The following is a 23463-nucleotide window of genomic DNA, read 5'->3' as shown; positions in this document are numbered from 1 at the left end:
GTACCTGAATAGTCCCTCACTGGCTAGCACTCTACCAATTGAGCCACACCTCCAACTCTGGAATACTCTTTTCTGTCTGTGTTACATTCCTTTAAAAGACTCTTGAGCCTGAAGCCTGACAGAAGTAATTCCATTTTGTCTCCCAAAAGAAAAAGGTCTCGGACCCCCAGAGCTGTTGTTTGTTTAGTGGCTTTTGTGGAAAACCGTAAGTTGTTTGCTCAGCAGGTTTTGGGAAAAAAAAAAAAAAAAACACCAAAATGTTTCATCTGCCCAGTATTCCAGGAAATGTCTGGAATGACTAATAATGTTTATTTTTGCTTCAGTGTATGCTTTGCAAAAAAAACTTGTTTGCCAGAAAGGATGCAGTTTTTGCCTTTAAAAGACTAACTCTGGGCTGAGAATGTGGCTCAGTCACAGAGTGATTGCCTAGCATACATGAAGCCCTGGGTTCAATTCCTCAGCACCACATAAATGGAAAAAGCCAGAGGTGGCACTGTGGCTCAAGTGGTAGAGTGCAAGCTTTGAGCAAAAAAAGCTCTGGGACAGTGCCTGGGCCCCGAGTTCAAGCCCCAGGACTGGCAAAAGAAAAAGAAAAAGGAAAAAAAGATTAACTCTGAGCTGCTTTGGTGCTGGATGATCTGGGAAGTCTATGTCCCCATGCAGCCTCTGGCTTGAGTCGTAAAGACTGCTATAATTTGGCTTATTAATTGTGGTGTCGTTTGTTTTCTTGCTGATTGGGACACAACATTTCGGAGGCCCCACTGAGATTGTGCCTACTGGCACTTGGGAGACCCTTCTTGGGTCAAATGCCCAGGGATGGCTGGCCTCACCTTCCCAGTTGTCACTCCACACAGAGTCTCTAGGGAAGGCACCCCCTGAGATGTTCCAGGACCCCAGAGGAGTCCAAGGGAGGTTTTGACACTGTTATGCCTAGATTTCCGGTCCCCAAAGACCACTAAGGAGCCGATTACAATGCAAACGCACGAGAGTCTTTATTGCAAGCTAAAGCCTAGACTCTCAACCATCACCGACACAGCGGATCTGGATTGAGGGTCCCGACCCTCAGATAGGCAGGGTTATTTTATTTTGATTACAACAGGGGGGCAGGGTATTTCCAACTTGGCAGGTACTTGATTGGATGGCATTTAGCAAGCAAGTCTTGTCCTATTTCTATTGGCTATCTACCCTTTCAGTTATCTATTTTGGCTTTGATATCGGGAACTGGCCTTGGTATCAGGAACTGACAACAGGTGGTCACGTATCACTGATGCAGGGGGCTACTGCAGGGGGTAGAGCAAGTCACAAATGGGTTAAGCAAGCTGTTTACAGAAGCAGAATATTGCGGTCAGGCTAACCTAGTACCAACTTTATTTTAACAATTGCGGCCATTACCACTAGGCAAGCTTGAGTGGGCTAAAACAATCCAGTACTCAATCATAAGTAAACCAATCCAACAGTTACCATGGCATTTTTACTACTATTATGGTTATTTCTATAGTCTATGGCTATGATCATTTTTTACTATCCATTACCATGGTTGCTACCTAGGTACAGAGGTGAACAAGTGCTCCCTACATTTTTAAATGTCAAACTATAAGAAACTAGTCTCACGGATTTGGGTGCAGCCCTCCAGCATGGAGTCATCACCAGGGTTAGAAGCTGTTATAATTTTTTTTTTTTTTTGGCCAGTCCTGGGCCTTGGACTCAGGGCCTGAGCACTGTCCCTGGCTTCTTCCCGCTCAAGGCTAGCACTCTGCCACTTGAGCCACAGCGCTGCTTCTGGCCGTTTTCTGTATATGTGGTGCTGGGGAATCAAACCTAGGGCCTCATGTATCCGAGGCAGGCACTCTTGCCACTAGGCTATATCCCCAGCCCCAGAAGCTGTTATAATTTTAACACTAAAACTTATATTTAGTTACTCCAGTTTTCAGGTCAGCCCTAACAACACCTGGCCAGGAGATATCAGTGGCCCCTCTCTGCATTCTAGGAGTCTGCCTTTGTGGAGATGACACAGCACTCCATTCATCTGGGTACCTGTGTGTAGGGTGGACTGTGTGAGGGCCAGAGACAGCCTGAACCCCCTGCCACTAGCTCCCCTAAGAGGTCCCTAGGGGGACCCATTTGAATTCTTGTGAATTGTCCTGTGATGTCTGCAAGCTCTTTTTGTTTGTCCTGTCCATTTGAGTTGTTTGTCTCTACTCTCCTTTGTGATATTGACTGGTTTCATCCTTTTTCTTCCCCCAAGGATTTGTTTTCCTGGTTTAGCATTGCTCTCATACTGTAGAGAGTCTTGACTCTCAGGACAGTAGAGGTCTGGTTAGGGCTGAACAGGCCAGGAGGCTCACTTATGATGGGATAAGCCCCAACTCAGCCCTTGCTTTTTATGTTCCTATCTTGTCTCATACTGTTTTTTGTGTCTTTGTTCTTCATTTGGATATCACTGGGGCTGGGGGGGGGAGTCAAATTTCTAGCATCTGGCAGTAGCTGCTGCTTGCTCAGCACTGCAGTTGGAGGTTGGAGGTGGGGCGCGGGCAGCCTCAGTCCTGGTTCTAACCTGTTAACTTTGGTAAAGTGCTCTTGCCTAAAACTGGATAAGACATAGTCAGACCAGGTTAGCTTCAGGTAACACCCCTCCTACCCTTCCTTCAAAGGTCAATTGGTACACCAATGCCTTGCTAAAAACAAGCAAGCCCTTAAAAAAATGGAGCTGGGGGATGCTAAGTTAATTTGTTAGCAAAGTTTTATCTTAAATCTTGGTCATTTGTAGGAGTAAGATTGGTGAAAGTATCTCTTGCCACTGGAATTCCAAAAATGGCCAGCCGATATTCATTCTTGCATGCTTTAAGATCTTTGTGCACAAGTGTGTGTGTGTGTGTAAACATGTTCAAAATAAAAGCTGTTAGCACTGTAGAGTGCATGCCTAGCGTGCATGAAGCCCTGGGTTTGATTCCTCAGTACCACATACACAGAAAAGGCCAGAAGTGGTAGAGTGCTAGCCTTGAGCAAAAGAAGCTCAAGGACATGCTCAAGCCCTGAGTTCAAGCCTCAGGACTGGCAAAAAAAAAGTTAAATGCTGTATGTACTTTCCAGTTTGGAGTTAAAATATTGCTCCTGATGACATCTGATCCTGGCAACCCTTAGGTAAAATGGGCTGAGGCTTCAGGGCTGTGGTTAGGCAGAGCCAGCACTCTGAGTCAGTTTTAAAGTTACAAAAGAGGGCTCTTCACCCATCAACTCCCCTTAAGACTAAGGTACCAAAGTTGTTTTTAAAAGTGAGGCAGGGTGGATTTTTAAAAGAGGCATAAAAACAGTGATAACAAGTGTGCACATGTGGAGACCACACTTGTGAGAGATGGTTACAGGTTCAAGCCTTCTATGTCTGCCCCCCCCCCAAAAAAAAATCCCAGCCTTAAAAATCTGGTTAATTGTTGGGGATTCATCTTGGCCTTAAGGGGGGGGAGGGCAAGGAGAGCACTCCCGAGACGCCACCCTTCCCCCAGCCCTTGGGCAGTGTGGAAGTGAGCCACACTTATCTCCTTCTGGGTCCGGAACCAGAAAGGGTAGCTTCAAGACCATCCCCCACCTTGTGCCAGCGAGCACACAGGGCGGTACTATGGGAAGTGATGTTAGCCCATGAGGGAGGTCCTTGGGAGCTGCTCTTGGACGGACAAGCTCGCCAGCCTATCGCAGCTCATGCTCAATCCTCGTCATCACTACTATATTACTGTGAGCCCCTCCCGAATAAACCAGATTGCTCTCCGAAGCGTCTCTGAGATCCATCTGCGCCTGGCTTCCTTGGTGGGTAAGGAGGGAGGAAAAGGGGATCTCGTTTGGCCACGTGCACCTTAGGCTAGCCCGCGTCCCTCGCTCCACCTTGGCCGCCTGCTGGTCAGGTGCCCAGGGGAGAGGGTGAAAAGGGGAGCACTGATAAGGGAGTAAGCTTAGCATCCCCGCACCAGGGGAGGTAAATCTAGCCCGGCAGTTAATAAAAAGTTGTTGCCCTAGTAAATTACCTGGGGGCTACTGCCTAAAGCTGTCCAAACAATAATAATGATTTAAAAAAAAAAAAAAAAAAACAGTGGGGCACCAGCCTACAAAGCTAGTGTACCCAGGAAAAGCAACCAGAAAAATATTTCAAAATTTCACTACAATCAGGCTGCCACCTTTGGTTAAGTTAAAAATGCTTCCTCAACCATGGTGTCTGCGTAGACCGTGCAGACTGCCGGCAGGAGGCGTACAACCCGCCTGAGAGGCGCTAGGAGAGGCTGCTACAATGCTGCTATGGCCCAGCCCCGATCCAGCCCATCCCTTCCAACCTGGACATTCCAATAGTTAGGTTAAGTTCCTCAAGCCAACCTGTCATCCTAGCTACTCAGGAGGTCTGGGAACGTGGCTCAGCGGTAGAGTGCTTGCCCTGCATGTGTGAAGCCCTGGGTTCGATTCCTCAGCACCACAGAAAAAGCCGAAGTGGTGCTGTGGCTCAAGTTGGTAGAGCGCTATCCTTGAGCTGAAGAAGCTCCAGGACAACGCCCAGGGTTCAAGCCCCACGACCACCAAAACAAGAAAGTTCGTAGCCTGACAGCCATCTAAAAGGGGCTCTCTGTGGTCATCTTGACCACCGCCAGGGCAGCATGGCTACACCGTTTCGAGGCTCCCAGGTCCCCTTAAGGCTAAGGCTTTTTAGCTTAAGGGTTGTCATTGGGACTGCACTGTCCTCAGGTGAGGGGAGCTGGGGGGAGGGGGGAGCAGTGGAGTGGGGGGAACCGTGGTGGGGGTGAGGGTTGGTGGGAGGAGCGGTGGAGGGGGGGCGGAAATCCATGGTAGGGGGTGAGGGTTGGTGGGAGGAGCGGTGGAGTGGGGGGGGAATCTGTGGAGTATCTGCGGAGTGGAGGTTGGTGGGAGGAGCGGTGGAGGAGGGGGAAATCCATGGTGGGGGTGAGGGTTGGTGGGAGGAGCGGTGGAGTGGGGGGGGAATCTGTGGAGTATCTGCGGAGTGGAGGTTGGTGGGAGGAGCGGTGGAGGAGGGGGAAATCCATGGTGGGGGTGAGGGTTGGTGGGAGGAGCGGTGGAGTGGGGGGGAATCTGCAGAGTATCCTTGGAGGAGGGCGCCCATCCTTGGGTCAGGCCATCCATGATCCCCAGAAGGTGGGAGGTGGGGGGGAATAGGATGTTACAAGGAGGAGGAGGGGAGGGAGGAGGAGCGCGGCCTGCATACCTTTGCAGGCCCGGGGCCCCGCTGGGGCTCACGGGGTTAATGGCCGCACACCTCACCCTCGCCAGGCCCGGCAGGCCGCTCGGCCTCCCCTTGGGCTGAGGCACAGCCCGCACACGCGCCCCAAACTGGCTTGCCCTCGGCAGCCACAGCATCTCACCGTGGGCCTGGGGGGGGGGTGGCCCTCCTGCAACGGGGCGGGGCCTCTGGGGGCGGGGCCACTGGGATGGGGCCCACAGGGATTGGGGGCGGGGCCACTCTGGTGGGTGTGGCCATGGGCAGAGGGCGGGGCCACGTGGGCAGGGTTGCTGGGGGCGGGACCGCAGAGATAGAGGGCGTGGCCAGTCGTGGGGTGGGTCCACAAGGATGGAGGGCGGGGCCACAGGGATGGAGGGCGGGGCCGCATGGACCGAGGGCGGGGCCGCGTGGGCCTGCGGTATTGGGAGGCAGGCACAGGGACGTGGGCAGAAGAGTGGGGTGCGGGGCAGCAGGGCCCTGTGCACACACACAGATGTGCACTCACAGGTGTACGTATACACAGGTGGGCACACACCAGTGCACACATACACAAGTGTGTATGCACACAGGTATACACGGGTGTATGCCCAAACAGGTGCACACACAGGTGAGTACAAGATTAATGCACAATATTGTCAAAAGGCTCCATTTCTCCTTTTTGGTTTCAATTCTCCCTTAGTCTTGTGAAGTTTGTTTTAGTACTGGTACTGGGGCTTGAACTCAGGAATTCATGCTTTTGCTTAGCTTTTTCATTCAAGGTTGGTACTCTACCATTTGAATTACACATTCACTTTTGGCTTGGCTTTTTAAATTTTATTTGTTTTTGTTGGTCATACATGGGGCTTGAGCTCAGAGCCTGGGCACTGTTCCTGAGCTTCTTCACTCAAGGCTAGCTAGCACCCTACTACTACTTTGAGCCAGAGCACCACTTACAGTTTCCTGGTGGTTAATTGGAGATGAGTCTCCCACTTTCCTGCCTGTGCTGGCTTCCAACCAGGATCCTCTGATTTCAGCTTCCTAATTGACAATATTGTGCATTAATCTTGTACTCAGTAAATACATGAGAGTAACAATTAGTATTTTAAAAGACAGGAATAGTTGTGGCTAAGCCATCTTAAGGATTACAAAGTAGCCCCAAATACTACTACAAACATCTGGCATCCATTCACCATTCACCGCTTCCATCAGTGAAAATGAACACCCTAGCTCTGTAGAGTAAGTCAGAGCGACAAGCTCTGGGAAGAATGGGACACCTTAATTTGGGGTCAGAAATAGCTAAAACAGCTCAGAAGCCATTGTCTCCTTCCATCTTCACCAAGGCCTCAGACACAGGGCCTGCCCTTTGTCTTTCACACACACACACACCCTGTCACACTGACCAAGAATCTACTTTTGACCAAATTTCAAAATTGATTTTCACTTTGATCTCATTTTAAATCTATTGTGTTTCTGGCGCCCTCTAGTGGTCATACCAAAGCCTGCGGTTAAGGAAGGAGGCAAGTGCAAGGTCCCCAGAGATCTGGGATTCCCCAGCCTAATCCCTGGGGTTAGGTTATCATCTCCCAAGAATACTTATGGGGATGTTGAGAAACAATTTCATAAAAACATAACTGTACCAAGCACCAGTGGCTCGCTCGCACCCAAAGTCTGGGCTACTCAGGAGGCTGAGGTTTGAGGATCCATGTTCAAAGTCAGCCTGGCCAGGAAAAGTCCATGCAACTCTTATCTCCAATTAAGCATCAAAAAGGCATAAGTGGGGCTGGGGATATGGCCTAGTGGCAAGAGTGCTTGCCTCCTATACATGAGGCCCTGGGTTCAATTCCCCAGCACCACATATACAGAAAACGGCCAGAAGCGGCGCTGTGGCTCAAGTGGCAGAGTGCTAGCCTTGAGCAAAAAGAAGCCAGGGACAGTGCTCAGGCCCTGAGTCCAAGCCCCAGGACTGGCAAAAAAAAAAAAAAAGGCATAAGTGGAGATGTGGCCTTGAGGGGAAAAAAAGCTCAGGAACAGCCCCAGGCCCTGATTTCAAGCCCCAAGGCCAGCATTAAACACACACACACACACACACACACACACACACACACACACACACACCTGTGTTAGAAATATAAGGGTCATGATTCAAAACCAGCTTGGGCAGAAAAGTCAGTGAGACTCTTATCTCCAGTTAACTACCAAAAAGCCAGAAGTGGAGCTGCGGCACAAATCCCAGGAACAGTGCCCTAGTACAAGTAGCCAGGCATGTAGGCATGTGCGCACGCACACACACACACACACACACACACGCCTTTCTCCTTGACATGTCATTTGATCCTAGCTGCTATAAATCCATTTATGCTATTGACTTAGAGCCATATAAATCAGAGCTCAGTAGGCAGAGATTGGCAGCTTCTGGGGTTCAGTAGAGTCTAGGTGACAACTCACTGAGAATTATGGGCCCTCACCGGGTGCTGGTGGATCACACCTGTAATCCTAGCTACTCAGGAAGCTGAAGATAGTGGTTCAAAGCCAGGACAGGCAGGAAAATTCCAAAAGCCTCTTATCTCCAATAAATGACTCAGAAAAAGTTGGAAATGGCACTGTGGTTCAGGTGGCAGAGCACTAGCCTTGAGCAAAAAGAAGCCAGGGACAGTGCTCAGGCCCTGAGTCCACACCCCTGGACTGGCAACAAAAACAAAACAAATAAACAAGCAACCAACAGCAGATGCAGAAGAGCTAGGCGGCTTCCATCCCAGCCACTCCCCTATCCTTAACTGAGCCTCTGTGATCTTTCAGCTCAGCCCTGCAAATGCCATGCCCACTTCTTTTGGCCTTTTTTGTTGGTCATGGGACTTGAACTTGGGCCCTGGGTGCTGTCCCTGAGCTTTTCCGTCCAATGCTAGAGCTCTACCGCTTTGAGCCACAGCCCCACTTCCGGCTTTCTGGTGGTTAATTGGGGCAAAGTCTCTTGGACTCTCCGCCCAGGCTGGCTTTGAACCTGCATCCTCAGATCTCAGCCTTCAGAGTAGCTAGGCATGAGCCACCAGTGCCCAGCCCTTTGGCCTTTCTGATCCAAGTCTCTCCATGGTTCCTCTTTACTCGATTCCTAACAGTCCTGTCAATCAGCATTGGTGTGATTAGCAGTGGGTTGGAGGAAACACTGTGGATCCTTTTCCTAGGGTTGCTGTAATAACAAGGGCACATGAGGTGCTTTAAGCAGAAATGTTATCTCACCCTTCTGAAGTTGTCTTTCTGTGGCCAGCTGCCAGCAGGGATGAGCAGGTCATAGAGGACCCTTCATTGCATCTCCCAGCTGATGGACGGCTGGCAATTGACCCGATTTACAGTGTTGAGTAAAAAAGAGGGGCTGGGAATGTGGCTTACTGGTAGAGTGCTTACCTAGCATGCACAAAGCCCTGGGTTCGATTCTTCAGTATCACATGAACAGAAAAGGCCAGAAGTGGCGCTGTGGCTCAAGTGATAAGAGTGCTAGCCTTGAGCAAAAGAAGTTCAGGGACAGTGCCCAGGCCCTGAGTTCAAGCCCCAGGACAAGCAAAAGTAGAAAAGAAATATATAGCAATATCTAAAGCCTAGGCAGAGACTTTTTTTTTTTTTTTGGCTCCCCTGTGGGGTGGCAGTGGTGCGAAACAGGCAATGATCAGACATGGGGCTATTGTTGCTTCTGAACCAATGGGAGTTCTTTGGTCACACCAGATTTTCCAAGAGCACAGCCAGGCCTAGGAGAGAAATTCGGGAGCCCACAACTCAAGTTTGGACAAGCAGGGATCTGTCAGTTCACACACACACACCCTTCTTGTTCTAGAAAAGACTCTTTCCTCCTTTGGATCAGGTTAAGTCCATTTTCTCTTCGGGTGGGTCGTGGGAGGGACCTGGGGCAGAAGGCTTTGTGAAGGATGCTGGCAGGCAGGGAATTAAACTGTTTCTGTTGTTGGAAATCCAGTCTGAGTCCAGAAGGAAGCCCCTGGAGCCTCGCTGAGTTTGCAAGCTGACTGTTTGCTGGTTTGCAAGCGTCTCTGGTAATGGTGTCAGGAGCCCTGGTGACCCCCCCCCCCCATGAGACCCCTAATCTGAAGAACTGAAGGCTCTTCAGGAAGCCTCTCTGTGCTCCACACAGCTCACATTCTAAGCTAGACAGGGTGCACCCACCTCTTTGCTGAGACCAGATCCTGTGCCTTGGCACTTCGAGGCTTCTCCCCGTCAGGGACTTGCCTGACCCGCTCAGCATCCTGCAGTGCCTGGCTCACCCACCAGGACACCCGGGGAAGGTCGTGGGGGCTGTGGACATCTCTCTCTCTCTGTGCCCCAGTGCTGTGGGCATCAAACATCTGCACATCTCTCCACTAAGTCCTAACATGGGCACACCACAGGGGAGCAAGAAATAAAGCCAGGTTCGGGGTACAAATAAACTAGCAGCAAAAAATTTAAAAGCAACAACAAATGACCCATCACAAAGGTATTTGATTAAAAAAAAAAACTTTATGACTCTCCCCTCCTGTTTTTGAAAAGGTAACCTCTGAACGGGCTGACAGACAGAGGCCACTGGCCCGCAGTGACCCACCTCAGAAGCCTTGGGCATGCACGTGGGCCTGTGTGTAGCCAGGAGAGTCAGGACTCGGGGCACGGGCCCCAGGCAGCAGCTCTGAGTCCCACTGACCACCAGCAAAGGACAGCCCAGGCTTCCTTCAGGGTCTGAGCCCCAGGGTCTACAGTCTGAGTGGCCCATCTGGGGAGCAGCTGAGAGGGTCTGCCCACACCACGCGGGACGTTCAGAGGCCTCAGAGGCAGGTGTGTGGATGGTCGGCGAGGACCGAGAGCGGTCAGAGGGGAAGGATCCCACCTATGGCTCTTCCAGCCGACCCTGGACTCCAAGGCCCAGAGCCCGGCTGGGCAGAACAGCATCTGTGTCTCCACCTGCACCCCACAACCTGAACCACCAAAGCCAGGGCAGCCCCAGGGCCACTGTGCACCCTCAAGGGAGTGGGGGTGGGGGGTGGGGCACAGCTGACCCACCCAGTGAGTGACCTGACTCCACTGACCCATAGAGCAGATGGAGGGGCAGGGCCAAGGCCAGTCCACTCTGCAATGAGCACTCCCCTCGGAGCAGTGCAGGTGCTCTGAGAGGCTCAGTGAACTAGTTGCAGTACAACCCCACGTACACCCCACGTCCTGCAGAAGCAGCATCCATCGCCCCATCAGGGCCTTCCTTCACCCACAAAGGAAAAAAAAAAGAGGGGCATTAAAGGAACTGAGGACAGGCCTCCCTGAAGGCACAGGGCTGGCCAGGCACCCCAAGACCTCTGGGCCAGCACCCACTGCCACTGCAGTCAGCTCAAGACGCTGAGTCCTATCCAGGAACTGGGGGCCAGAGGACAGTCCTGCAGATGGCCACCTAGCATCTCAGGTCAGGAAGAGGCCGGGTACCCATAACGGCTGGACTCAGCCTCGCCGAGGGTCAGCGTCAGCGACAGGCTGGGTTTGCGTTCCACCTCCTCCACGTCCTGGCAGGCTGGCGGGGGCCGGGGTTTGAAGAAGTCCGAGACGTAGTGGACCTGGGCAAAAGGGTCTGTCATGAGATGTGTGGGCAGACAGTGAGCAGGGCAGGAGGAAGGGCGGGAGGAGGAGGAGACCCAAAGAGGAAGGCCCGGGGGCCCGGGGGCCCGGGGGTGGGGGGGAGGAAAACGAAGCCTGGGTGGGGATAGGGCCCCAGGGGAGGTAAAGCTAGGGTGGGCTGGGATCCTGCAGGCCTCTAATGGGGTGAGGTGGGAAGGGCGGGGCGGGGGGGGGAGGGGAGATCCCGGGCTCACAGTGAGGCCCGCCACCAGCGCCCCCTGCAGGAGGCCGACGAACACATCACTCCAGTGGTGCTTGTGGTCAGACACGCGGGTGTACCCCACATAGAGGGCAAAGGCCACCAGGAAGAACTGAACTGTGGGCCGCAGCAGCCGTGCCCACTTCCAGCAGAGCCGCGCCTGCACGTACAGCTGGGGGGAGGGGGTCGCAGGAAAGGGGCATCAGCCTGGGCACTGCCCACAACCTCCTGATCCCAACCAGCACAGAGGATGGCAGCAGAGAGGACCCAGGCTGTGAGCCCCACCCAGCACCATCTTACCCCTTAGCCCTTCGTGCATCTAGAGAGACTGAGCGCCGGGGAGGGGGAGCTCCCCAGTTAGCCATTCTGTGGAGAAACTCACCGCCAAGAACACCATGCAGTACATGCCGAAGGAAGAGTGTCCAGAATAGAAAGACAGCCTAGGAAAGAAGAGGGCAGAGGGGCTCCGTGGGGCACAGGGGCAGCAGGGCCAGGCTCCCAGCAACCCCCACCACATCACTGTCCTCCAAGCCTCCCGGGTCTCAGCCTATGGCCGGCACTAAGCAACTGCACAATGGAGCTCATCCCAGCACAATGAAGTTGTCATTATTCCCTTCCACATTTTCTAGCAATAGAACCAAGTGTCAGACTGGGGCTTATGGCCAGCACCGCAGGCTTTTCAAGACCCAAGTGGGCCACTACCCGTCACCCGAGCAGCTGGTGTCCCTTCTGTGTCTACAGCCTTTCTCCCAGGACTGTTTCTCATCTAGGGAAACTGAGGGAGCACCATACCTTCTGTCCTTGTAAATTCCAGATCTATCTGGGTGCTGGCAGCTCACACCTGTAATGCTAGCTAATCAGGAGTCTGAGATTTAAGGATCACAGTTTGAAGCTAGACTAGGCGGGAAAGTCCATGAGACTCTTCATCCTCCTCCAATGAATCAGCAAAAAGCTGGAAATGGAGCTGTGGCTCAAGTGGTAGCGAATCAGCCTTGAGCAAAACAAATCTAAGGGATAGCACCCAGGTCCTGAGTTCAAGCCCTAGCATTGCTCTCACCCCCTCCTACACACATACACATAGACACACAACCCAGATTTAGCAAAAGATGACAGAGGCAGCAGAAGGGACAGAGCAAGGAACAGTGTGGGTGGCTAGGAAGCCACAGCGGGGCAGGGCCCCTGCCTGCAGCCCTGTGAACCAACCAGAAGCAACGGCAGCCAGAGGGCCCTGGGAAAAGAGGCCCAGGCACCAGCATGCAGGAATACTGTCGCATGTCCTCCATTCGATTCCTAGAGCAGACAGCACCCATGGGTCACGTCCCTAACCCCAGCTCCTCAGGAAGCTGAGATCTGAGGATTGCAGATCGAAGCCAACCTGGGCCAAAAAGTCCATGAGCATCTATCTTATCTCCAATTAACCATAAGGGAGAAGTGAAGCTGTGGCTGAAATAGAGAGTGCTAGCCTTATGCAAAAGCAGCTCAGGGATAGATATAGACAGCATCCAGGCTCTCTGAGCTCAAGCCCTATGACGGGCACCAAATTCACAAATTCCCCACCTCCTCCTGGCTGTTGGGGCGCTGGGGGCAGGGCACCCACCTGGCCTCGGTGACATTGGCCGCACTCCCCCTGCACACTCTGTCCAGCTGCACATAGGCTGAGCAGTTGACCCGGCTCCAGTCGGGGTCACAGACAGCCAGGAAGTTGGGACGCAGACGACCGATCATGTACTTGGCCAGGTCGGTCAGTGATTGGCTCACAGCTGCCCCAAACAAGAAGGTCCCCAGCACCTTGTAGACAGCAGCCACGTAGTTGTTGAAGTCGGAGCGGGAGTAGAGGCGGTCGGTGTACACCAGGTAAGCCTCACCGGCTGACACCTGCCAAGGAACAGCCGCTGCAGGCTCAGGACACATGGGGCTCTGCCAAGCCTGGCAGGGCTGGGCCCCCACCCCAAACCCACTTCCCTAATCTCTCCGGGTGCATCCTTACCCGCCCCTCCCCCTCCAAGCCGTTCCCGCCTTACGAGGAGGACAGTGGCTGTGATGATGACCCCGGCCATGACCCCGTGGGTGATGGTGTCCGGGCGGTAGGGGTAGCGGATGGAGTCATCGCCGCAGTAGAACCCCCGCTTGTACGGGGTGTTCACCAGGGTCAGGATGACGAATGGCAGAGAGGCTGTGGGAAACCACACAAGGCACACGGCTGTCCCTAGAGGCGCCCACACATCTGCCCACTCTGCTCCCGTCCTCCATCACACCGTCTACCACCTCCCTGCTGCTCTGGCGCCTTCAGGAGGCACCATGGTCACCTACGGTCCAGATAAACCCAACCAGGGGCACCACCCACGTCCACACCTTTCTTCTCTCCCTCCCCCCACCCCAGCCTCTCTGGCTTCCTTCCTGCCCCTGGAAAGGTGGCCAGCACCCACCCCCCCCGGGCCTTTGCACGTGCCAGGCTCTCCAATTCCCCCCCACACCTTACTGAAGCCCCCTTCCTGCTGGCCCCTAGTACTAGCATCACAGTCTGGCACCTGTCCCCCACCTGTGTGAGGCCTGGCAGGATTCACCATATGCCTGTGAGCCTGTGTGCTCTGGTGCCTGGCAATTTAGGGGGACATCTATCAGTCTATCAAGGAAGGCTAACAGGGCCACTGAGCTCTGCAGCACACAGCAGGACCCAGGAAGATAGATGCCTTCCACAGGGAACGAGGCTCTAATTTACCTTCACACCAGGGCAGAAGCCAGACACAAGGTGGCCCAGACAGACCCAGGATGCCCCTGGGGCACAGACACACTGGGCACAACTTTGTAATCAAGTTGTCAAGGCTGTGCCAGGCAGGCAGGCAAGCAGGCACTGGGAGCCCGGGTCCCGTAAGGCCAGGCCAGCTGGAGCCACTTTCAAGGATGGGCAGGGAACGAGCTCCAGAGAGAAATGCAGCAGGTGCCCTTTGCCCTGGGGCAAGGCAGTTTCCTAGGTCCCCAAAACAGGAGGGCATGATGGGAGGGCCTCAGCCCTACACAAGGCCTTCCAGGCCGGGGCTGAGCACCTACTAGGAAGATACCCAAGTCAGCCTTGGATCTGGGGAGTGAGGGGAAAGACAGTAGGAGTGGGGCTGGGGAGGGGGGCAAGGATGTAGGCCGGGAGTGGAGTCTACAGGAGGGGAGGACAGGAGATGGGAGGAGGAGATGAACAAAGCCCAAGCAGGGTGGGGACAGGCAGGAGCTAGTAGCTTGGTGGGGGTGGGGGTGGGGGGGCCACCGGGAATGGCAGTGCAGGAGGAGGCTTAGGAGGGCTCAGCAGTTGTCAGATGGGCCTGGGTGTGTGGAAAGGCCTCACCATGGGGTTCACAGGATCCCCCCTGCCCTAGAAATTCTTCCTCAATGGGAACGAGAGCTGGGAGGTGATGACACTGGGGTCTCGGTTCTTCCCTCTGGGATGGCAGGCAAAGCCTCCCAGGCTCCCACTGAAACCTATCTAAAACCTACACTGACTGAAATGTTTGAGAACTCGGGTTTCCAAAAGGGAAAAAAGCACAACCGCCTGGGCCACCACCCCTGGCACCAAGCACCAAGTTGCAAATGACTTCAACTCCGCGGCCTCGGTGTGACCTCCCACCAGGTGACTCAACCTTTCTGGGACCAAACTGCCTGGGAGGAAAGGTGCAATTATTGGTTCTATCCCTCGGCGCCTGGCATACGGTTAGTGCAACATTCAAGGTTCAAATAATAAAAATTTAAAGACCTGTGCCCTGCAGAAATGGTAGCTCAGGCCAGGAGGCCGAGGGGGAGCTCCCCACCCCCAGCCGGGGCCTTAGGTTACCATTCTAGGGCCATTCATTGTCCGGTCGGCCAAGGGCGAACACTCGGCCTTTGTTCCCGGCCCCGGAGGGGCGGAGGGGGCAGGGGGAGCCCGGGATGCGCCTCCCTCCCTTCGCCCGTCGCAAACCTGCCCGGCAGGTTTGGATCCCGGGGCACCGGCCCCGCACCGGCCCAGCCCCGCGACCCGGTGGTCTCGCCGCCCCCCCCCCGCCAAGCCGCACACACACGCCCGGCCCCCGGGTTGCAGGGGCGGGCGCTGGACCTTGCCCGCAGCCCGGACCCGCCCTCCGGGGCCCGAGGTCCCGGGAGCCGCGCCCGCGCTCCCCGCCCGCGTGAGTCACCGTCGTCCCGCGGCCCTCGGGCGACTTCCTGAAGTCTTCGGGGCCGGCCGGGCGGGACGGCGGACGGCGGGCGGCCTCTCCCCGGGCTGCCGGGGCGGTCGGGGAGGGGAGGAGGGGGGCTCCGAGGAGAACGGGGGACGCGGCCCCGGGGCCCCGCCGGTACCGCGCCCGGGCATCGCGACCGCGCCAGCCCGCCCCGCCCGCAATCACGGGCCGGGGGCGTGTCCGCCCGGGAGCGAAGGGGACCCCCGCACCCGGGTCCCCGCGGTTCTTACCGACCAGCACGCACAGCACGTCCAGCAGCACGAAGACCCACCTCCGCTCCATGCCGCCCACACCCGGGCCCCGGCCCACGGCCCACGGCCCCCGGTGCCCGTCCAAGTCGTCCCGTCCCGTCCCCGCCGCTGCAGGGTCACATGGCTGCGGCGCCGGCCAGGAGACCGGGGAGCCGACGGGGCGGGGCGAGCCGGCGAGGGGCGGGGCCAAGCGGTGGGCGTGGCTAGGGGCGGGGCGGGCGAGGGGCGTCAGGTGGGTGGGGCGGGCAGCTGTAGGTGGGCGTGGTTCGTAGGTAGTGGGCGGGGCGGCTCTGAAGACTCAAGGGAGGACGTGTCCGGCCCTGGGGATCCGGAGAGTGCAGGGCGCCGGGGAGGGCGGGGGGGGGGGGGGGGGTCCCGGAGCTGCTAGAGGGGCAGCCGCACTCTCGGGGACCGTGAGTTTGGGGTCACCCGGGGCGTCCCCAGGGCAGCGGGCCGGGGGGGGGGAAGGAGGGGGGTAGGGCGGGGAGCTGCGCTCGCGGCCGGCTGGGCCTCGCGGAAACCGCGCGCGCAGGATGCATCACTCCTCCGGTCTCCTCTCCACACCCCCACTCGTGGAGTGGGAGGCGCAGGCGACTGGACCAGCCCTGCATTTCCTGGGGGGACCCTGGAAGCCCACGCCTGGGGCTCAAGAGTACCCAGCCAACCCAGCCCCACGCCACCCTTCGCAGTTATTCCAACCGCCAGCCATATCGGGCTCCTTTGGGCCGCGACTATGGTCAGACACCACTTCCTGGGACCCTGGCTTAACCTGCCTGCAGGGCAGGGGGATGGCAGGGCAGGGATTCAAACTCATTGTGCCAGGCCCCAGAGTCTGAGGGTCTTGACCACCTAGGCCAAACTCCATCAGCTCTTCACCTCAAAAACCCCAAGATAGAGTGACTTGCAAATCTCAAGGCTTTTTTATTTTATGAGTAGAGATTATCAGATTTTTAGGAGAAGAACAGCCCTCTATCCAATGTCAAATCACAGGGACTCAGCCAGACACCAGTTGCCCATGCTTGTAATCTTAGCTACACAGGAAGCTAAGATTTGAGGATCACAGTTCAAAGCCAGCCTGGGCCAGAATAGTCCATAGACTCTTATCCAATTGACCACCAAAAAGTTGGAAGTGGAAGTGTGGCTCAAGTTGTAGAACACTAGCTTTGAGCAAGCCCCAGGACTGGCATGCGCACACACACACACACACACACACGACCACATCTGGTACAGTGTCATTGTAAGGGGTCCTGGGAAAACCTGGGTGCCTGCCCTGTGGTGCTGAATGGAGGCCGAGCAGTGAGGGAAGGTCTCTGTGCCCAAGAGGAGGGGTATGGGCAAGGTTGGACAGAGCCACCCCAGGCTTAGAACTCTGCTCTGTGACCAGGCAGCCTGGGTGGGAGGAGCATGGGGAAGCCCAGTGCCTGTCGCAAAACCAGGGCTCCCCTCTGATGCATTGTAGATGCCTCAGTGCCACCAGTGCCTAGCTTCAGGGCCACCCTGGGGAGAAGCTGGTCCCACTGGGTTCCTACTGACACTCAGAGTGTAGTGTCCTCAGCCCATCATTCATTTATGCATTAATTCATTCACATGGAGACTGTGAAAATAGGATTGTAAGGATTACCCCACAACGCATGGCATGTGACCCCAGCCAGCACCTGGTATAAGTAGAATATAAAGACATGCCCACTTACGAAACCAGCCAACCTCAGGGAGGACCTAAAGAAAGGTACAACCCTATGTGGGTGCAAAGTTGCTTTGAAGCCAAGGAAATGTGAAGTTGCCTTTTATTCATTTTGCCTGCCACAGAGTTTGAACTCAGTGCCTTTGAGCCTACTCAATTTGTTTGCTAGGCTTGTGTTCTGCTGCTTGAGCCATGCCTCCTACCTAGCTTTTTGCTTATTAGCTTGGAGACAAGAATCTCACAGACTTTTCTGTCCTCTGGGTCTCAACCTCCTCAGTAGCTAGGATTACAAGTGTGAGCCACCAGCACCCAGCTCAAGTTCTTTCTTTCTTATTTATTTATTTTGTCAGTGCCTGGGCTTGGACTCAGGGCCTGAGCACTGTCCCTGAGCATCTTTTGCTCAAGACTAGCACTCTACCTTGTGAGCCACAGTGCTGCTTCTGGCTTTTTCTGTGTATGTGGTGCTGAGGAACCGAACCCAGGGCTTTGTGCGTGCTAGGTAAGTCTACCGATGAGCCACATTCCCAGGCCCATCCCAACCCTGTTCTTTATTTAACACCTGCTGTGTGCTGGGGGTAGGGAGAATAAAGAGGAGGTGCTGAGGAGCCCCGGGGACAGGAGATGAAGGACACTGGGAGAGGCTACTGTGGGGAGGAGTCTGGCTGGAGGCAGGGGAATGAGCCCTGGAGGGGAATGAGGCAGGCTGGGGCTGGAGGGGCCAGGTTGAAGGTGAGACTGGAAGGGACACCCTCTCCCACTCTTCCTCTTGGTCAGGATTTAGGTCAGTCCTGGAAATCCCTGGACAGAGTCAGGATTAAAACCTGGTGGGGGCAGCAAAAATGAGGATTAGGGTTAGGATTGGGGTCAAGGCTCCTACATCCATTCCTGGGGCAGCCAGGAGTTCTCCTGCCTGGCCTCAATATAGCCCCAGCTGCCCAACCCCCACAGGGGCCCCGCCTCCCTCCTGCAGATGGCAACCATGGAGGGACCAACTGGTTTAGGGGTCTTGCCCACCCCCTACTGCGCCCCCCCCCCCCCGTAGACCCCACTGCCCAAGGCCTGGGCCTGGGCTCTGCATTGTAGCTCTGGCCCTAGGCTCTTTCACTCCATCTGATGCTCTAGGGTTTATTTTTGGTTTGTGTTTTGTTTTGTGGTGCTGGTCCTAGGGCTTAGGCACTGTTCCTGAGCTTTCTTGTTCAGTGCTAACACTCTACCACTTGGGCCCTAGCTCTACTTGTAGCTTTCTGCTGGTTAATTAGAAATAAGAGTCTCACAGACTTTCCTGCCTTGGCTGGCTCTGAACCATGATCCTCAGATCTCAGCCTCCAGAGTAGCTAAAATTATAGGCACTGATGCCGGGCCCCAGGGTTTTTTAAATGACCACTGTGACAGCAGAGCAGCTTGTATCTTCACACAGTAGGTGCCACCTAAATGCAGGCAGCCACTACCCTGCCTTGTGCTCTTCACACCTCTGGAGAAGAGCACCAGCTCACCATGGTCAGCGTAAGGTCCCCACAGTGTGGTGTGATGTTGGGGGGATATGGAGGGTCTCATCCCCTGGACAACAGCCAGGTCTTCTGTCTGGGCAGCTTTAGACATTTGTGAAATGCTGGGCCCCGCCCCCATGGCTCAGGCCTGCAATGAGGTCTGAGGGTTTGAAGCCAACTGGGGCAGGAAAGTCCGGGAGACTCCTGTCTCCATTTAACCACCAAAAAGCCAGAGGTGGAACTGTAGCTCAAGTGCTAGAGTGCCTAGCTTTGAGCAAGAAAAGATCAAAGACAGTGCCCAGGCCCTGAGTCCAAGCCCCAGGACTGCCCCACCGCACCACCAAAATAATGGTTGTGAATGTTGACACAATGCACTCACCTGCAGCCTGGCTGCAGGGCTGGCTGAATAGCTCCTAGTTGGGGTAGCTTCTGCACTTGCTGCTGGGATCCCCCAAACAAGTGCCTCCTGTTCAGGATGGTGCATTCAGGTCAAAGGTAGCCAGCCTCTGGGCCTAGGGGCCCCTTGGTCACCCTGCAGAGTGCACCTTGTGTGAACCCTGCGCCCTCCACATATCCACTGGTCCTAGCCCTCCCCAGCTCTGTGCGTCACCCCAGGTCCCCCAGCCTGGGTACCAGAGGGCCTAGGACTGACTTGCATACAGCAGGCGCTCGGTTGGCATGTGTATGAGCTAGCCTGGCACCCAGAGCCCAGGGTTGCAGGCACATGACAGCTCTACACTAGCCAAGCATGTGCCTGAGCCGAGAGACAGATCTACCTGCTTCATTTACTCATTCAAGTGTGTGTGTATGTACGTACATATCAGTCCTAGGGCTTGAATGCAGGGCCTGGGCACTGTCCCTGAGCTTCTTTTACCCAAGGCTAGTGCTCTACCACTTAAACTACAGTGCCACTTCTGGGGGGTTATTTTTTTTGTTTTGTTTTTTGGTGATTAATTGGAGATAAGAGTTTTACTGACTTTCCTGCCTAGGTTGGCTTTGAACTGTGATCTTCAGATCTCAGCTTCCTAAGTAGCTGGGATTACAAGAGTGAGCCACTGGCACCGGTTCAGCTGCTTCTTTTACAAAACACAAGGAGACTGTGGGGCCTTGATCATGCCCTATACCTTGTGTCCCCACCATAAGCCAGGATGTGATGGAGCAAAGGAGTGGCACTTAGCAAGCAGCACCAGAAAGGTCCAGGATCTGTTGGAGGACAGCCACCAGCGATCCATTTTCCAGGCTGAGGGGCCTCTGGTGACCCCATTGCCATCGCTTCTTCCCACTGGTGATGGCCTGGACTCATGTCTTTAGGATGGGCCAAGTTCCCAAGTCACCAGTGCAGGTGGACTATGGAAGCCCCCAGGGAAGCTCAGGCCAGCCGGACACACTCTGGCTCTGGAGTGCCACCACCATCCACCACACCCGACCACTATTCACAAAGGCACAGCCTCAGTGCCAGCCTGGAACACATCTGGGATTCTCTATGTGTGCAGGCACAGAGTCAGGACTTTACATTCAATCTCTATGTTCTGGTATCAGCCCTAGTGTAGAACTGAGGCTGAATGAGTAAAATGGACGCCAGGCTAAAACAGGGAATAAGCCACTTGCAAAAGACTGGCTGGGAATATGGCTTAGCAGTAGAAAGCTTGCCTAGCATGCATGAAGCCCTGAGTTCAATTCCTCAGTACCACATAAACAGTAAAGGCCAGAAGTGGCGCTGTGGCTCAAGTGGTAGAGTGCTAGCCTTGAGCAAAAAGGAGCCAGGGACAGTGCCCAGGCCCTGAGTTCAAGCCCCAGGACTGGCAAAAAAATTACAGTGTATATGTGCTTGTACTGGGTTTGAACTTGGGGCCTTTAGCCCCCAAGTTTGAATGGTCCTTTAGCTTTTCCACTCAAGGACAGTGCTCTACCACTTGAGCCACAGCTCCACTTTCAGCTTTTTGGTGGTTAATTGGAGTTAAAAGTCTTACAGACTTTCCTTGCCTCAGCTGGCTTGAAATCTCAGTCCTCAAATCTCAGCCTCCTGAGTAGCTAGGACTACAGGTGTGAGCAGCCAATACTCAGGCTAACAAGCCACTTTGTAATGTAATTATGTTGCCATACTATTGGAGTAATACTTGTGTATAATGAGAATTTAATTGTATTTTACTCTACTGAGAAGCTACAAACCAGGAAATAAAGTCCACCAGGGAGAGGTGGTCCTCTGAAAGTCTGGATGGAGCTCACATGCTCACTACCGCCCAGGCCAAAGAGGCTATAGCCAGGGGAACGGTGGGCTCAGGACCCTCAGCTCTGCACAACTTTCTGGCTCCCAGAGGGAGGCAGCCTGGAGAAGCTGCAGGTGGAGGCTCAGCTTGCACGCCCGCATCCACATCCACCAGCTCCGTTCAATGCTGGCTGAAGTCCGGGGCCAAAATGCCTTCACCCCTGCTGGGAAAGTGAAAAACTCAACTTTTTTTGTTGTTGTTGGTCATGGGGCTTGAACTCTGGGCCTCAGCACTGTCCCTGAGCTCTCCAGCTCAAAGCTAGTGCTCTACCACTTTGAGCACAGGGCTACCTCCGTTTTTCTGGTGGTTCATTGGAGATTAGAGTCTCACTTTCCTTCCCAGGCTGGCTTTGAACTACGATCCTCAGATCTCAGTCTCCTGAGTAGCCAGTATTACAGGTGTAAGCCACCAGTGCCTTCTCTTCAAAAGAAATTTGCTCCAGAGGGAGCGAACTCTAACTGCTAGGTCTTGTTCTGAGGGCTAGGGAGGCAAGAGTAGGAGGGTCTCAGCCCTTTCGCAGCCCCCAGGCCCTCCCCCCAGGGTTGAGGAAGGCATGGGCCAGACGACCTGATCCCACATCAGGTTTCAAAAACAGTGAGAACCAGACTCACAGGCTACCTGGAATCGACTCCAGCTGGAGACAAGGGGCCAACAGCCTGGGCTGACACTTCTACTGGCCTCTACACAGCATAGTATATAACCAGAAACACAGACATCGTTGGCAAGAGCCAAAAACCATCGGTCAGTCAGTGCTGAGGGCCTGGCCACAGGAGAGTGGGTAGAGCACTCATGAGACCTAAACATCAGACAATTCATTCAAAACCACAGCATCAGCCAGGCGCCAGTGGCTCCCACAGGCAATCCCAGCCACTCAGGAGGCTGAGATCTGGAGGATCAAGCATCAACCAAGGTTCAAAGCCAGTCAGAGTAGCAAAGTCCGTGAGACTCCAAAATAACCAGCAAAACTGGGCTGGAGGTATAGCTCAAGTGATAAGAGTTCCAACCCAGCAAGCAAGCTGAGCATGGGTGAGGCCCCGAGTTCAAGTCTTTGTATCAGCAAAAACAAAACCCCCATAGTCTATGTTCAGGTGTAGTGGCACACACTTGACATCCTAGCTACTTTTGGGAGGCAGAGTAGGAGGGTCAAGAACCAAGGCCAGCCATGGTGAAATGTTAGCCAAGATCCCACCCAAAAAGTAACTGGCTCAAGTGATAGAGCATCTTCCTGGCAAGTACAAGCTCCTGAGTCCAAACCCCAGTACACAAAAAGCAGGGATGGGGGTGGTATAACAGAACAGCAAAGGATTAAAGTAACTGTATAATTCATTTCCAATCAAGCAGCAGAAAGCTGGAAATGGAGCCCTGGCTCAAGTGGTAGAGCGCCAGTATCACAAAAACAAGTGAGGAAAGGGTTTTGGGGGGTTCCCATAGCTGTGGTGGGGGTCCCATCAGAACAAGGCCTCATGCTAAGAACGTTGGTTTAAGACCACCCTCAGTAATGAAGTGTCTGCTTGCACCAGCACTTCTGGGGACGTGTCCAAATGAGACCATTCAAAGAGATTCCTGCACAGAATGCTTACAGCAGCTGTGGTCTTATCTACTCCGAGCCACGGAGGAGACCCAGACAGCACTGAGCAGTGGTACACTTGTAATCCCAGCACTGAGGCCAAGAAAGGAGGATGGTGAGTTCCAGCCAGCCTGGATTATCGACCTAGTAAGACTTGGTCTCAAAAACAAGTAATACAAAATGAAAAACCAAGCTAGGCACATGGCTCACACCCTTAATCCTAGCAATTTAGGAGGCTGAGATCAGAGGATCATGGTTTGAAGCTAGCCTTGGAGAAAAACCCATGAGACTCATCTCCAAGTAACAAAAAGCTGGAAGTAGAGCCTGTGCCTCAAGTGGTAAGACCGCTAGTCTTGAGTGCAAAAACCTCAGGGACAGTGCCCAGGCCCTGAGATCAAGCCGCAGAACCAGCACCAACAAATAATAACCAGTGGGTGATGGGTAGTCTGAGTCTGCTCAGGTGATGGAGTGCGGCTTGGTGCTGCAATGCCGAGGAATCTCAGAATGTTCTAGACACCTCAGCACACTCGGAAGCTGTCAGGCTTTCAAGCACACCTGCAGACACTAAGCACAACGTAGTCAAATTGGCAAAAACTGAGGTCAAGGATAAGGAAATCAAGGTGGCCTGCAAAGATCTGAAGGGGGGGGCGGGGCATTTGTGACAGACTAGGGGCTGCTGGCTCACACTTGACCCTGACGGTGGTGGACCGGAGCAGGAGAGCCAAGCCTCTAGCTCTCATGTCCTCATTCTCCACACCTCCACCTGTGTCTGGGCCTTGGGAGTTCTCCCAGGGAGGAGCAACCCTGCCTACAGTCCCAAGGCAGCTGTGAGAAGACAGGACCCCTTCCCATGCCCAAACCAAACCCCAACCTCCCCCAGTCCCTGCGGGGTACTCCCCTCTGTGCTCCACTTCCCTGCTATGAGGACCACCCTATGTGCCCCCAGCAGAAAACCAGGCACCCTGGGCT

At 54.5% G+C, this 23463-nt stretch overlaps 1 protein-coding gene across 3 annotated transcripts; it reads right to left on the bottom strand.

The window, feature by feature from the left end:
- Positions 1–8739: 8739 nt before the first annotated feature.
- Positions 8740–15634, bottom strand: Plpp2 (phospholipid phosphatase 2). Of its 3 annotated transcripts, none has more exons than XM_048341853.1 (6): positions 15472–15634; positions 13061–13212; positions 12637–12914; positions 11422–11479; positions 11035–11211; positions 8740–10779 (listed from the first exon to the last, which is right to left on the bottom strand). In XM_048341853.1, exons 1-6 carry the CDS (start codon positions 15521–15523, stop codon positions 10633–10635), a joined length of 864 nt encoding a protein of 287 aa, XP_048197810.1. In that variant the 5' UTR covers positions 15524–15634; the 3' UTR covers positions 8740–10632. The 3 variants fall into 3 exon arrangements, with proteins under 3 accessions (XP_048197810.1, XP_048197811.1, XP_048197812.1); XM_048341854.1 differs by having other exon boundaries at positions 15513–15634; XM_048341855.1 differs by lacking the exon at positions 13061–13212.
- Between the last annotated feature and the right edge of the window lie 7829 nt (positions 15635–23463).

The sequence above is a fragment of the Perognathus longimembris genome, chromosome 3 (genome assembly GCF_023159225.1).
Source record: "Perognathus longimembris pacificus isolate PPM17 chromosome 3, ASM2315922v1, whole genome shotgun sequence".
Lineage (NCBI taxonomy): Eukaryota > Metazoa > Chordata > Mammalia > Rodentia > Heteromyidae > Perognathus > Perognathus longimembris.
The sequence above is the reverse complement of the archived record's forward strand: the minus strand, read 5'-3'. Positions and strand labels throughout refer to the sequence as shown.

What these genes read in the sequence shown, in the direction of transcription:
- Plpp2 (XM_048341853.1), bottom strand. Translation starts at nt 15,523, where the DNA reads ATGGAGCGGAGGTGGGTCTTCGTGCTGCTGGACGTGCTGTGCGTGCTG. An exon ending in CGTGCTGTGCGTGCTGGTCG is followed by an intron (nt 13,213 to 15,471) that starts GTAAGAACCGCG and finishes GGTTTCCCACAG; the next exon opens with CCTCTCTGCCATTCGTCATC. An exon ending in CGCTGGTGGCGGGCCTCACT is followed by an intron (nt 10,780 to 11,034) that starts GTGAGCCCGGGA and finishes CCTTTTGCCCAG; the next exon opens with GTCCACTACGTCTCGGACTT.